The sequence below is a fragment of the Perkinsus marinus genome (genome assembly GCF_000006405.1).
Source record: "Perkinsus marinus ATCC 50983 genomic scaffold scf_1104296928836, whole genome shotgun sequence".
NCBI classification, from domain to species: Eukaryota; Perkinsozoa; order Perkinsida; family Perkinsidae; genus Perkinsus; species Perkinsus marinus.
This window is the reverse complement of record NW_003216689.1, coordinates 375,460-388,615: the sequence shown is the minus strand read 5'-3', so window position 1 is coordinate 388,615 and position 13,156 is coordinate 375,460. Positions and strand designations below refer to the sequence as shown.

At 47.4% G+C, this 13,156-nt stretch overlaps 6 protein-coding genes across 6 annotated transcripts; 1 reads left to right on the top strand and 5 right to left on the bottom strand.

Annotated features, from left to right (window-relative positions):
• Window positions 1-222: 222 nt before the first annotated feature.
• Window positions 223-388, bottom strand: Pmar_PMAR006848 (hypothetical protein; the record flags this gene model as incomplete). Its single annotated transcript, XM_002788110.1, has 1 exon — window positions 223-388. A coding segment is annotated over one exon (166 nt), but the record flags the coding sequence as incomplete, so codon positions are not given.
• Window positions 389-1,449: 1,061 nt separating this feature from the next.
• Pmar_PMAR006847 (hypothetical protein) lies at window positions 1,450-1,870 on the bottom strand (the record flags this gene model as incomplete). The annotated part of the gene is made up of 3 exons (XM_002788109.1): window positions 1,450-1,554; window positions 1,600-1,693; window positions 1,857-1,870. The coding sequence occupies 3 exons, from the start codon at window positions 1,868-1,870 to the stop codon at window positions 1,450-1,452; spliced, it is 213 nt and encodes a 70-aa protein (XP_002788155.1).
• Window positions 1,871-2,387: 517 nt separating this feature from the next.
• On the bottom strand, window positions 2,388-5,291 carry Pmar_PMAR006846 (conserved hypothetical protein; the record flags this gene model as incomplete). The annotated part of the gene is made up of 8 exons (XM_002788108.1): window positions 2,388-2,426; window positions 2,766-2,824; window positions 3,695-3,806; window positions 4,004-4,168; window positions 4,450-4,579; window positions 4,624-4,791; window positions 4,838-5,010; window positions 5,265-5,291. The coding sequence occupies 8 exons, from the start codon at window positions 5,289-5,291 to the stop codon at window positions 2,388-2,390; spliced, it is 873 nt and encodes a 290-aa protein (XP_002788154.1).
• An 898-nt stretch (window positions 5,292-6,189) lies between these two features.
• On the bottom strand, window positions 6,190-10,534 carry Pmar_PMAR006845 (hypothetical protein; the record flags this gene model as incomplete). The annotated part of the gene is made up of 14 exons (XM_002788107.1): window positions 6,190-6,255; window positions 6,459-6,536; window positions 7,279-7,347; window positions 7,399-7,551; window positions 8,300-8,438; window positions 8,487-8,564; window positions 8,970-9,202; window positions 9,244-9,351; window positions 9,395-9,454; window positions 9,504-9,752; window positions 9,799-9,883; window positions 9,930-10,111; window positions 10,352-10,444; window positions 10,487-10,534. The coding sequence occupies 14 exons, from the start codon at window positions 10,532-10,534 to the stop codon at window positions 6,190-6,192; spliced, it is 1,641 nt and encodes a 546-aa protein (XP_002788153.1).
• A 1,169-nt stretch (window positions 10,535-11,703) lies between these two features.
• Window positions 11,704-11,853, bottom strand: Pmar_PMAR006844 (hypothetical protein; the record flags this gene model as incomplete). The annotated part of the gene is made up of 1 exon (XM_002788106.1): window positions 11,704-11,853. A coding segment is annotated over one exon (150 nt), but the record flags the coding sequence as incomplete, so codon positions are not given.
• Window positions 11,854-12,438: 585 nt separating this feature from the next.
• Window positions 12,439-13,140, top strand: Pmar_PMAR006843 (phosphoglucomutase, putative; the record flags this gene model as incomplete). Its single annotated transcript, XM_002788105.1, has 1 exon — window positions 12,439-13,140. The coding sequence occupies one exon, from the start codon at window positions 12,439-12,441 to the stop codon at window positions 13,138-13,140; it is 702 nt and encodes a 233-aa protein (XP_002788151.1).
• Between the last annotated feature and the right edge of the window lie 16 nt (window positions 13,141-13,156).

Below are 13,156 nucleotides of genomic sequence, written 5' to 3'. Positions count from 1 at the left end.
CCACTAGAAACCCAAATAGATTCTCCCGAAACACAGTGCGACGACCATCAGATACATGTTAAGCTCTCTGCCCATCCATAGGCAAAACCGCCGCCGATGTTGCTCTCGATAGAAGTGTTGATGGGCGCCATCGGCAAGTCCCGTTGGTGCTCGCCTGTCTTGATGTTGTGATACCTGATTATCAAACGGTTTCACTGATGAACAATACAGAAGACGTCCTACACTTTAATCTCATTCTCATCTTCAAATGACAGCCAAGGGCTCATCGAAATCGCCAAATTTCTCGCTGCATTAGAACCGATGGTGACCGCAGTGGGGGAGATTGATCCGAATGCAAACGCCGAAGAGGCAGGGATCGTATGCTTGCTCAATGAGAAAGAACGGAGAACTGATAACGAGGAACGTGCCTACCATCAACGGCTATTGCAAACTGACCTATTGGGACGTGGGTTCTCCGACCACCTCTAACGTGTATCTGAGCCATCACTCGTTAACCCACTTGGGGAGCCTGCGACCAACCTGCTCGAAACATGAATAGCAGAAAGCATCCTGGCATTGAACACAGTGTAGTTGCGCCAATGAAGATTCACAGTCTGTGCAGACACCCAATTCCACCCAAGTTCCTGGCGAGGACGGCTCTACATACATGCACTATCACCAATGTGTTACTCTTGTGGAATTGCCGCTGCCCTTTCGAGTGAAGCTTATCAAAGCACGGTTGACAGAGCATATCTTCACAGTCGTCACAGTAGATCACCTAAACAGCGACTATGTGTCTCTAGCGAATTGCAGAGGCCCACCGCGGGTTCCTTGCTGTCTTCACGGCACTCCACGCATTGACGCAAGGCGGCGACCTGTTCACCCTCTAACTCCTGGGCCTTTTCGAACTGCTTCACGACGTCTCGGTATCTAAGGCCGCTATCGCTGACACACAACTGGAGTTCCTCCGTCAAAAATGGTCAATGCGAAATGAAATGAGACAAGATCCCAAGAAGGAGCCACTTCGAAGCTCCAACTGTTGCGGAAGGTGAGGTATTGTATGGTCAAGACTGTTCGTACGACTACCCCACGGAGATCCCGAGACAGGATATATGCTCGCTTTGCTCAACGGAGTTCAGGATTCTCTCCAATGTAGAAGTTCACATACGAATTCGAGTAGAAGTGTACAGAAACCAACGAAATCTCCTAAAATTTCCGTGGAATTTCCACACTGTCATCATCATATTCTCCCTGCACCGTCCCGCGATAGGGTAGAGACAATAGACAACCACAAGGCAACAAATGTCCGCCCGACCTTTGCATCAGATTCCTAAATTCCTCAACGCCTGCGACCACCTGTTTCGACCGGACCACGCTAGCATAATGACGCAATGCCCGCTTGAGGACGTGTACGAGGTAAGGCTCTTCTCTGGAAAGTTAATCGTTATGAATTTGCCTAGGAGGACCTTCCTACTTGATGTCGACTTTGAAGATTCGGGCAAGCTCAATTACGTTAGTGACAGTTTCGATGGGGACGTTGAAGTCACTCTCGCCGTGTCCGTTCAGGTTGAACAGCTGATACGAAAATAACAGGAGGACGCTCAGCGGGAGATCTTTCACCTCGCAGAATAAAAATTCGATTTGGAAGCTCATAATAGTTCTCCAATGCGGCAATGGTCGTTGCAGACGAGCCGCGTTGAGCATCTTACTGTATCTGTGGAAAACCTTCACGAAAACGACGAGGCGTTAGTAGTGTGGGAGGAATATATTTTTCTATTCCTCAGCTGAGCTCATTTCCAGGAGTTACAAACGAATCTGGGTAAGCGTGCACAGAGACCAACAAAAAATTCTAAAAATTTCGTCACTGATACCAACACATGTTGTTGACCATGTGCGTATGTTCCCATACTTCTCATAATGCGGGTGAATCCTCGTCTCCTTCTGCGTGGTAGTGTTGACCCAATGAACTCTTCCTGCATCGATGAACCTAGCTCTTGCATGGAAGAGAAATACTAAAATGACGTACTGATGGAAATTGACAGGCAAGGACTCATTCATGAACTCGTTGGCTATCCAAACAAGTTGCTCATCTGCCCTCGGTTCGAGGCCCTGAGAGTACTGATGACACTTGATTGACTGTGAATGTAACTACCAGGCATCGTTGATAGTCCTCGAGACTGGGCTTCTCCGAGTGTTGACAGTACAACATGCCGTCTATGTGCTTACTGGTATTGTCTTTTCTCATCACTAAAGTAGTGGTAGTGAAATCAGCAGAACCATGAGAGTAGTAGCAACAACACCTCGATCGAGTTCAAGCTGCACAGCATCTTCTGTGAATCCAAAGATATGCCATGGACCTCGAACGGACCTAAAACGTATCTTCACCGATGAACCTCAAGATTCCTCATCTACACTTTCATATTTTTCTCAACGTCTTCATCAAGTGCCTTACAGGGGAAACACGTCTCCCACAAAAAGAGCTTCTCGACCCACCGTTAGCAGCTGATCCCAAAGCTGAGTAATATTAGAGTTCCAACCGAACGAAATTGAATCATCATTTGACGACTTTGAAAAATATTCAAGTCGAAACTCCGGGCCGTAGGAGCCCTGATAGAGCCTTCCTCACGAGAATGCTGCTATCTTTATTCTTCACCTGTCTGGTTACCACAACAACTTCACCATCTCCCAGTTTAAGAATCGCCTTGTAATTGACAGGAATGTGGTATTTGCCCTCAAGTTTATATCTACATCTTACTCGAGCGATGAACAGATCAGCCACTACTCACTCGGTTAAGTGTGGCCCCGAATACTTCTGCCCCAACGAGACGATCAAAAGTGGAGCTCCCTGATCGCGAGGACGAGTGCGAGTTGGCGAATAATCGCTGAAATGCCACTCCTCTTATGATGAGTTGTCCTTCTCGGTCTCTACGGAATTTATGCAACTCCTCAGCCGCTGAAACTGTCCGTTTCTCTTTCATTGGAGGAGGCATCCTTGCGAGCTAATGACGATACTATAATCACTGAATGACGCTTTATAAGACGTTATTCCTTTCCTCATGGTATCTTCATTTTAACCACCTGTGTTCAGTGGTACTGAATAAATTTCCTACTCCATGATTAGAGATTCTAATACCCCCAATTTGGAAGGATATGTATTACGAATCGTTTATATGACAGTTTGTGATATACTTATTATTCCCATGGTCCGTTGCTGCTTCACCCCAAGACCTTCTTCAATTAACACGTATAACTCGAAAGAAATATACACGTTTAGTAAAGTGTTGTGATAAACACCATGTTGTTGTTATGTTCTTTACACGAGTGCTTGTCCACGACTATGAGAAATCGAGAATGGCTTTTCCCAGTTTCAAACTCACTGACACACAACACCATTAGTATATCAACAAGTTGTTATCGCCATGTCAATGATGAAGTTGTCGAAGTAGCTTTGGGAGCAAAAGCAAGATGGGGAATACGCAGCTCTGCGGGGGTCTCTGAGAAGACACTGAGCATATTCACAGTCCGTGAACAACTAATGTGGAAAGATATGAACATGGACAATTACGCGTGATGGTCACAATATGAAAATTCTGAGGAAATTTCGAAGAAATTCTCATTGGTTTTGTACACTTATACCCCAATTCATACTCTGAGCTCAGGTGAGGAAACCAAACATATATATTTCCACGCTGCGGTGAACTGCCACAGAACTCACCTGTGGACCGAGATTCTCTGTTTATTGATTCCCTCACACTAACACCGCTAAGGCGGCTCGTGAAAGGTCGAAAGTCATGACATTTCTCGTTAATGGAATCCAGTCGGGGCATCTAACATGAACACTATCATCGTCACCATCATCAACTGTTGGAATATATCTTCAGTTTCCTCAGCTGAGGCAGAATATTTTCTCAGTTTTATACCGTTTCGGGTAGAAGGGTGCAGAAATCCATGAAAATTTCTCAAAATTTTCATATGTAATTAACCATTTTCCCACACTGTTCTCATCATCTGGTACACATCTCACCCTAGAGAGTTCCTTCTTCTGCTTCTTATGCAACGCTGCTAGTCGTCGATCAGCCCGTCTCTGGAGAGCTGTCAATTCCCTCCGTTTCTCCTCCATCACTTTTCTCCGCATCCCCTCGACGCTCTTCTCAACAGCAACACGTTCTTCCTTTTGGCGGTCCACAAACTGAAGACATTGATATCATCAATCAGCAATGGAAATGATAACAGCAAAAACCACATATTTCAAGTCACTAAAATCCTAGAGTTTCACCCGTTTAACGTGAAATGCTGTAATACTCCATACAAAGTATAAGGTATATATGTTTACACGAACTTGTTGCCGCGAAGTAAATTTTGAAATACGTTTTTTATATCACGGGTGAAACTCTACTGTGCCGTATATTTTTCAAGGTCATCTTCACAACGTATTGGAATAGTCCTCGCTGTTAGTAACAAAAACCTTACCTCAGTCGTTAATTTCGCCAGCTTCCTTCTCCTCAAGTCCTCCTGCCTCCCTATACACTCCACCTCCTCCTTCTCCACCACAGCCATCACCTCACACGCCTTTTCATCTTCGCCGTGCAATGCGAAGAACCTCGAAAGCGGTCCAGTGAGTTCCCTTCCTAAACGGGCTCTCACCTAGCTTTCGAGGTCAGGTCCAGAATTCTCTTAGGGACAATAAATCGATCTCTCCCTTTTCTTAATTCACGTACGTACCGCTCCTCCGCCAAATCCTGCCTCTCAACCAGAGCCACTCTGATCCCCTCAATGCTGTTCTCGAGCTGAGGCAACCTCATTTCTTGCCACCTACCATAAAAACTGATGATAATCACACACACAACGCTTCGCTCACTGGTGATAGCATTCTTCCTTTTCCTGTCGTAGCTCCTCCTCGAGAGCCCTCAGTTCTTCAGCGTGGCGTCGCTCCGTCTCCTCCCATCTAATTTTCGCTTGCTCTTTCTTCAACTGCCGTAAATGCTCTGCCGCTTCCCATGCCTCTTCCGAATGCCCATCACGATGGCATTGCTGACAGTAACGAACAACGTGAGGTGGATGTTCCACTCAACAACTAGAGTAAAGTGAAATATACAAGAAAAGGTAGTTATACACAGACAAAGTAGTAGCAGTAAATGTAGCTATTTCTAACAAGAAATACGAACCTTTCTGGAAGGCCCTCTCGATTCTGCTAATACATGACGTATTGGTGACTCGCAAGGAACGAAAGCGAACAGTTGAAAGTTACTAATAATGTATTAGGAGCGTGCAAATGTCAATCTCACCTTAGTGTAGATCTCCAACACCCGCATGGTACAATCTCGCATATTTTCTCCCCAGCTGTCCATCGACTTCCACCCACACGTAGACACCCAACGCGACGATGTAGTCGTTCTGAAAACTCCCTCATGCACCCCATACATAGAGAGAGATCGTCTCACTGTAATGAATTCTCCTCAGAACTATCGTTGCGGCTTGAACTCGCTCTTCTGTTAGTTAGCGGTGGTAATGTAGACCTATTTTGCATCTATCTACACAAATGGACAAAGCATGTCGAAATACTATGGAAATATGTGAACTGAAAAAGGTAGTGTTGGATCTCAGGACGATTTGCGAGAAATACGAAAACCATCTATGCGATTGAACAAGAAAATCCTCTTTCCAAAAATTCGCCAGCAACAGAGACTTCACGGCTTCGACCAGAACTACAGGGAAAAGTATTTTCAAAACTTCATCGACAATTTCTCCGAGCACAGTTTCAGGAACTCCGTGTAGACTCTCATCTGGACCCTTGGCGGCCCATCGGTAGTTGTTGTAAGGAAATGAGATGTTGGTAAATGGTCGATGTGTTTATGAAGATGATGCGCATCTCCTTGTTGTGTGTTAGGCCCCTCACGATTCGCCAAAGTTGATAACTAGGCAGGAGAAGCTCTATGATCAAGGAGAGATGGTATTTATTATTACTAGAAATAAGAACGACAATACTGTGTGCTACTGTCCTACGAGCTACGTTTCGTGCTAGCAGCCTCCCACTCTAATTAACGACTCTAGACCCCATCATAGTAATGATAATATGGCGTTGCCAGGCCGGCTACTGTACATGCTTCAGTGATGATGATGATAGTGTACATGGACAATGAACGGATCGAATGATGGAAAGCGGCAGGAAGGAAGTTTCATCGATTTTCAACCAGTGTTATCGGTTGTTCTCTATAAAGGGGTGTTGGAGGAGCTCAGCGCAAGTCGGTCGAGCTTCGGGGTCTCTTTGTACAGCTTCTGGGAAAAACAAACAACAGTAGAAAACTAGTAAGTAAGGGATTTACTCTGAATGAAATCCAAACACGAGGACGAACACTGTGCTAAGACCTCGGCAGGAATGTAGTGCATAGGAGTCTTGTCACGCGCTGTCCATATCTCGTGCATCGCTTGTATCTTAGGTTCCCCACAGAAAGATACGAATTAGGTCCGAAACAAGTCACCTCGTTATCAAACTCCTTCCAAGGGTCTCGACCACATACCATCTCGATGAGCAGGCAACCAATTGACCATACGTCAACCTAAGAATACAATCACTATATTCAAGTATAGAGAAATATGCAATTCTGACAGTAGGAGGAAATCCTTGTTGGTTTTTTGCACATTTCTACCCGAATTCACATGTAAACTTCTACAATTGAGGAAACTACTGAGCTCAGCTGAGGCAAGCGAGCATATATTCGTGGTACGCAGTAGTCGTAAAATACGTTTTTTAACTCTGTTTTTCATAGCACGAATAAAACTCCATTAGTATTCATATATAGTGTTTTCTAAATATGGTATATAAGAGATCAACTATATAATAATTATACACAGTAGTTGAGACAACTCCTGAGCTCAGCTGAGGCAAGCGACCGAATATTCCTCCAACACTGTATTCGCTCGCAAGTTGACAGTATGGGAAAATATTCAATTTTATGGTAGGATGAACTCAAATTCCGTACACTTCCGAGTTTGTATGTACTCTTATACAGTTAGTATATATTAATTGTATAGGAATTGCGATGAAGTTTCACAACCCGTTTTACGTGAAGTGGCGTAAAACTCGGTGAAAAACGCTATGCAGTAGTCGTAAAATATGTTTTTCATTAGTGTTTTTCATATCACGGCCGCCCGTGAAACTCCAATTATCAAATACAAATATATTTCTATACAATGCGTAAACTGTATGTATGTTCTCTCCTACAATGAGTGAGGAAACTCCCGAGCTCAGCCGAGGAAAGCGAACATATATTGTGCCTCCAACACTGCCCCTCCGTTCACCTTTGCCGAGTATTCGCTGCCTCCCAAGGTTTCTGGTGCCATCCACAACAGAGTCCCCTTCATGGACTTCTAAACAACAGCAACATCATCTACACGCATGCACAACACGAAGATCCTCACAAAGAAGAATTGCGGGTCAGCATATCTTCGCTCCGCTGAATTCGCTTGCAACACTTCCGACGTTGACAACGACGACTCCATAACAACACCGCTCTGTCCCTCAGCCTCTCCCTCTCTCGTGAATGTAGACTCTAGCGGAGCGAAGCCAATAACCTAAAAATTCCAAAATCGAGAAAGATGTCATGATATCTCCGCTCGCCTTGTCGCAATCGTTCATTATCGCACAACAGTCAGGTGGTATGTCAGCAGTGAGATCAATGGAAGCGTTGAGTTTCTCTCCACCTGCAGCCAGCGGTGTACCGGCAATACTAAACGGCCTGAGAAGTGCTCATGTGATGGTATGGCTGGAAAAAATGGGCACCCACCGAGGACGAGTACAGCTGCCGAAATCACATAACTTCACCGTTCGTCGATCTGCTGATAGCAAGCAGTTGCTTCCCTGCCACAGAGACTAATACCACACGCACTTCAACCTAACCCTAATATGAAGCTCATCACTACTCTGAAACCTATAATGTTCCCGGGGGGGACTCATTTTCAATTTTCCACGTATGGCGATGAGTTTCCCATGTAAATGACATCACATTGGTAACGTTTTCCCCATTGCCCTGAAACCCTGAGGGACGTTCTTTCTCAAAGCTATATGGGTCCCTGCTCATCATCACCGTGGATAAATGATAACGATAAAGAATTGGAGATTTTTGTATCGTGTTCGTGTGAGTTGTCTCCTCGTCCCTTTGGGCCTAGACTCTCAAGACTATTACTAATATAAAAAGTAAATTTCCTCTAAAACGGCCGGCTCTCCAGAGGAGATCGTGTAAGAGCAGCGACCCTCAACTTCGCTGTATAACGCTAGGAAGAACGCCACCCCGGAGAGTTCCCAGAAGATTCCTTCCCTCACTTTAACATCTCTGTGCATGATCGGTGTGATAAGCTGACCCCTATCTTCGAGGGCCAATACCATCCCTTCCCGAGATCCCATCAGCCCTCCCGAACCGTGATGCAGGGCCTGCAATGTCCGCAACACTTTTCGAAGATACCTATACCACGCTTTCGCCACATTCCCGATCTGCCACAGTGCTACTAACCTCGCAGCCTGTCGCTCTGGGAGCCTTTTTGATGGTGATGATGGTGCCAACGACGCCAGTGTGCCTCCCCCGAGGTATCTATAACGATTTCCTCGACAACATATACTTTTTAATCAGCCGCCTCGGCAAGTGCCATTGGTTGAACAGGGAGTAATATTCGCGTTTTACGCGAAGTGGAGTAAAACTCGGTGAAAAACGGTATGCAGTAGTCGTGAAATATGTTTTTCACTAGTGTTTTTCATATCACCGGCCGTGAAACTCCATTAATAGTCTCGGCAATTCATCGAAAACATGAGTAAAATGTCAACGAAGAAGTTGCCGAAGAAAAATTGTGTACTAGTGTAAACTTACTAATAAGTTCCGAAGCGCAAACTATCAACACACTCAACAAGATGAATAAACTATTGTCAATGACAGAAAAAATTTTACCTGGAAATTCTGGAGCAGCATACCACAAGGCCAACCCGTATGCCGAACACTTACTCCATATAAATGTAAAACTTGTCGGCGATAATCTCGCAGCCAAAGAACTCCACAACTCCTTCAATGTGGCGAGCTCTGGAGAGAACAATAGCCTCGTTTCCTGAGTCAACAACAGCCGTCGCCTCCCACTCTCGTTTTCCGAAGCCTCTACGCATATCACGGGACAGGTCGCTCCACAGTAGATCCTTTCCGGGCAGTGGAACTTCTTTCGCCACGAATAGAAAACCATCGACCTAAGGGAACTTTCAAGGCCGAAAAGTATAAATAAACCTACGGATCTCTTGGCAAGGTACACAGTTGCTGCTGTGCCCGATCCGAGCGCCTTTCCCCGTACCCAGCCACCCTGCACCATCGTGGGCATACGAGACTTCACAGATTCTCCCTATCACGAAACATACCCCAGGATCGACCTCGAATGATCTTACTTTTTTCAAGTTAATCACATCTACCACCCCAGCAGATGAGGAGAGACTTTCCATCAACACCTGAGGTGTCGAATAAATGCCATAATTCTCGATGGACGGTGTTCACTACTTTCCTCTTAGCTAGCTCTTCAGCGTGTTGATGTTCGTATACAGCCCTCCTGAACTGCTGTACAACGCGGCCTTTCCTCTCCTTCCTCGCCTCTCGTCTCGGTCTGTCGCCGCCCCTTTTGGCAGTCTTCCCCCCCACCTCCCAAACGTGGAAGTGGCGCCCTGTGGGGCTCCTTGCCCTAGCAGCCGCCTGGGCCTCATCACAGTCGCTGTTCTCGGTGTCGGTGGGAGACTCCCCGAGCCAGCTCATCTGATCATCACCAAATTCGGCCCAAGCGAGGGGCACATCAACTCACGTCCTTCTCGGCGAGTATAACAGTAGCGTCAAGCCCCTCCTTGCTCAATCGCGACAGTCGAAGATGCCCACCAGTATCATCGAGACTAACCAACGGAATAATTCACCCCGACATAATCGTTACCATCCAACCTGAACATCTCCGCTTGCTTTTTGCTCGTCGGTGGCAGTGGCGTAGCAGTAGCATCATCGTCCTCCTCCAAAGAGGTATCAATACACAAGCCAGGGGCCAACGAGGGACCCTCTACCCCCCGCCCTACTGCTCGCCTTCTCCTCGTCAATTGATGCCCTTCCCCCGGCGAACGGAACATCACCTAAGTAAGTTTCCCATCAGTGAATCAATAACACCAGTTTAGGAAAATATGTACATGGTCAACCACATGCCTTGAAAATTCTTAGGAAATTTTCAATCACCCGAATTTGTGAACAAACTCCTAAAATTAGTGAGGAAAAAAAATTGTCAGTAACCCGAATTCGTATACAAGCTCCTAAAATTATGGAGCAAACTCCCAAGCTCAGCTGAGGAAAGCGAGCATATATTCACAATCTCTCACCGCGGAGTCCGATACCCCTTCGTCGTCCCGTTTCGCTGGACTCTGGACGAACCGAGCTTCCGGTCCTAACTCGATCACCCCCGACACATGTACCTAATCGCTCCACAATACATCCCTTCAATTGGCGCTCTTCACCTCGGCTGGAGGCGGGTGCTTTGAGGAGGGTGACGGGCTCAGCGACATTTTCGGTGGGGATAACCGTTCGGAAGTGCCCTGGGAAAAGTCTGCTCTTATCCCGTGAGTTCCGGTTTACCTCGGTGTTATGGTTCGATCGAGAGCCTTTGAAATGCTCATCATCATCATCTTCAACGATCGTGTCCACTGTGGAGGGCACAGGGCGAGAGTTGACCCCAATACTAGGCGGCCTGCCCCAAGACTAGCTCCCTAAGGCAACCCTGTATAACCGTTCATCACCTCTCAACAGGGGTCCATACAGTCCCATGCCCCGACTTAGGGGTCATCATCCACCCCACAGCGGGAGTATCCAGGACTAGATACGGTGGACTAGTACAAGGCAGACTCCCCAAGTCTAATGGTGGCAACTCTCGCGGCAACACTCGGGGGGCGCCCGTCATCGGAGATGCTAAATGAGAAGTGCCCAAGCTCCACTATAGTGCCCCTACTACCCTTCAGGGCACTGCGATCCCTCCTATTTCCACCGCTCAAGCCATCACTATATTGATGACGATATTTTTCACAGCTACCTAGACTACCTCGCCGAGCTTCCACCTGAGTCATCACCACTAAGGTACTAGGAGAGAAAACTCTTCATCTCACGTGGGGCCCTCCAGGGGTTCTCTGACCATTCTGCCAGGGGTCCCGCGAAGGCAGGCCACCGTGCTGATGGCGATTCAAGGCTCTATTGGATGGGGTACACTGTTGCCGATACCGACACTGTGAGAACAGTGGGGCTCAGCTGAGGTGTCCAGGACTTACAGGAGTCTTAGGAGGAATGACTGGTGACTGTCGTGCACCGTGGGAAGGGCAGTGCCCATAATGAGGATGGTAACCCCGTTGGCCCTCACTATCTGAATCGGCAAAGTCCCCGGCGTGCTCTGATGGTCATGCTCACTTGGAACTCCATCGTGGCCACCTAGAGGGGTTCCTATGTGGGCGATAGATGAAGGGTCGGGGGAAATCGGCGGTAGGTAGAACTTAAAGGGGAAAAAATATGATCGGCTAAGGGCAGCGGGGAGTACCTCATCCTGTGGGGATATTATAATGGAAGTAGAAGGCAGTGGTGGACCGAAGGGCTCCAACTCCAGGGGTCTGTGATGGTGCGGCTTGACACAGTGGCGTCGTATCACCTGCGGGAGTCGAGACTAGCAGTAGAGAGCTTAGGTGTTGTTTACTTTATCAACTGCCCGCCTTTGCGACTCCTCAGTGCTACCACGATGCCTAAGACGATTCTTGGAGGCCGCCGGCTCGGATGGCCGCGCTGGGGCTAGAGAGGCTTTAGTTCGGTGAGGGATGGTATCATAGGGGACTTCATTACAAGTCATTGTATAATAAACTTAAGTGCAAACCCGAGCCCTGTCGCAGGTCCCCGGTCAAACCTGGTCAACTCGACTTGACCTGTAGTCGTCCAACTGCCATCCTCATACAGCTGAGGATTGCATATAGAAGATGCATTGGAAAGTACCAGGTGGCGAAGAGCTGGCAAGTAGTAGAGGATTAAGCCTTGCCGTTGATAACAGTTATGACCGATAAGAACCAACAACATCAAAGTGAGATGTATAATTCTAAGTACGGCTCTCAGAGTTCGCCATGTCGGGAAGTAGATTTCGATGACAATCGTATCACGCTGCGCTGTTATAGTGAAAAAATTACGATTTCGGAAATATTCACCCATAATCGGCGCAGTTTCATCGTCTATAGACAACGACGGATGGACGAGCTTGCCAGGGGCCATCGCCCCTTCAGAAGTCACTTACAGGTAGTCTACACCTCCTATCGACTGCGAGTGCCTAAGGGGGACCAGTACCAGCAAGCATCGTATCTCGCTCGCCCCTAGCCTCGTCCTGTCCTAACGCGTACGTACATCGACAGCAGCGCAACTGGTCCGTGGTACCCTACGGCTCGTTATCATGACAAAGAGTGCGGTTGAACTTTGGTGTGAGCAAGATCCCGATTGCGATACCATCAAGGAAGCTCAGAGCCTCGACGATGAAGCTGTTGCCGCTCGTCTAGACCCTAACCATCGTCTACAGTTCGGCACTGCAGGTTTACGTGGGGTGATGGGCGCTGGCTATGACCGTATGAATTGCCTTACGGTCATGCAAGCCTCTCAAGGCCTCTGTATGCACTGTATAAAGAAGTACGGGCAGCAGGCCCTTAGTGAGCGAGGGGTGGTCTTCGGCTTTGATGGACGTCACAAGTCTCGAGCCTTTGCCCATGTTGCTTCGGCTGTTTTCCTTTCTAAAGGAGCCAAAGTCTATCTCATCGACAAGACCAGCATAACACCATCAAATCCTTTCCTCATCGTCCGCTTCCAAGCACTCTGTGGTGGACAAATGACGGCTTCCCACAACCCCAAGGAGTACAACGGCTATAAAGTGTATGGCGCCAATGGAGCCCAGATTATTCCTCCAGCAGACTCGGAGATTCAAGCTAACATCATGGCGAATCTCAAGCCGTGGCCAGAGGCTTTGCAGCTGCTAGGCCCCGACTGTCTCCTTAAGGACAAGTCCAAGACGGTGGACCCCTACGATGTGGTCCTCTACACTTACATTGACCAGATCATCACGAACTGTGTCGCTTCCCTGAGCTCAATAAGAAGTGTGAGCTGAAGTTCGTCTACACTGC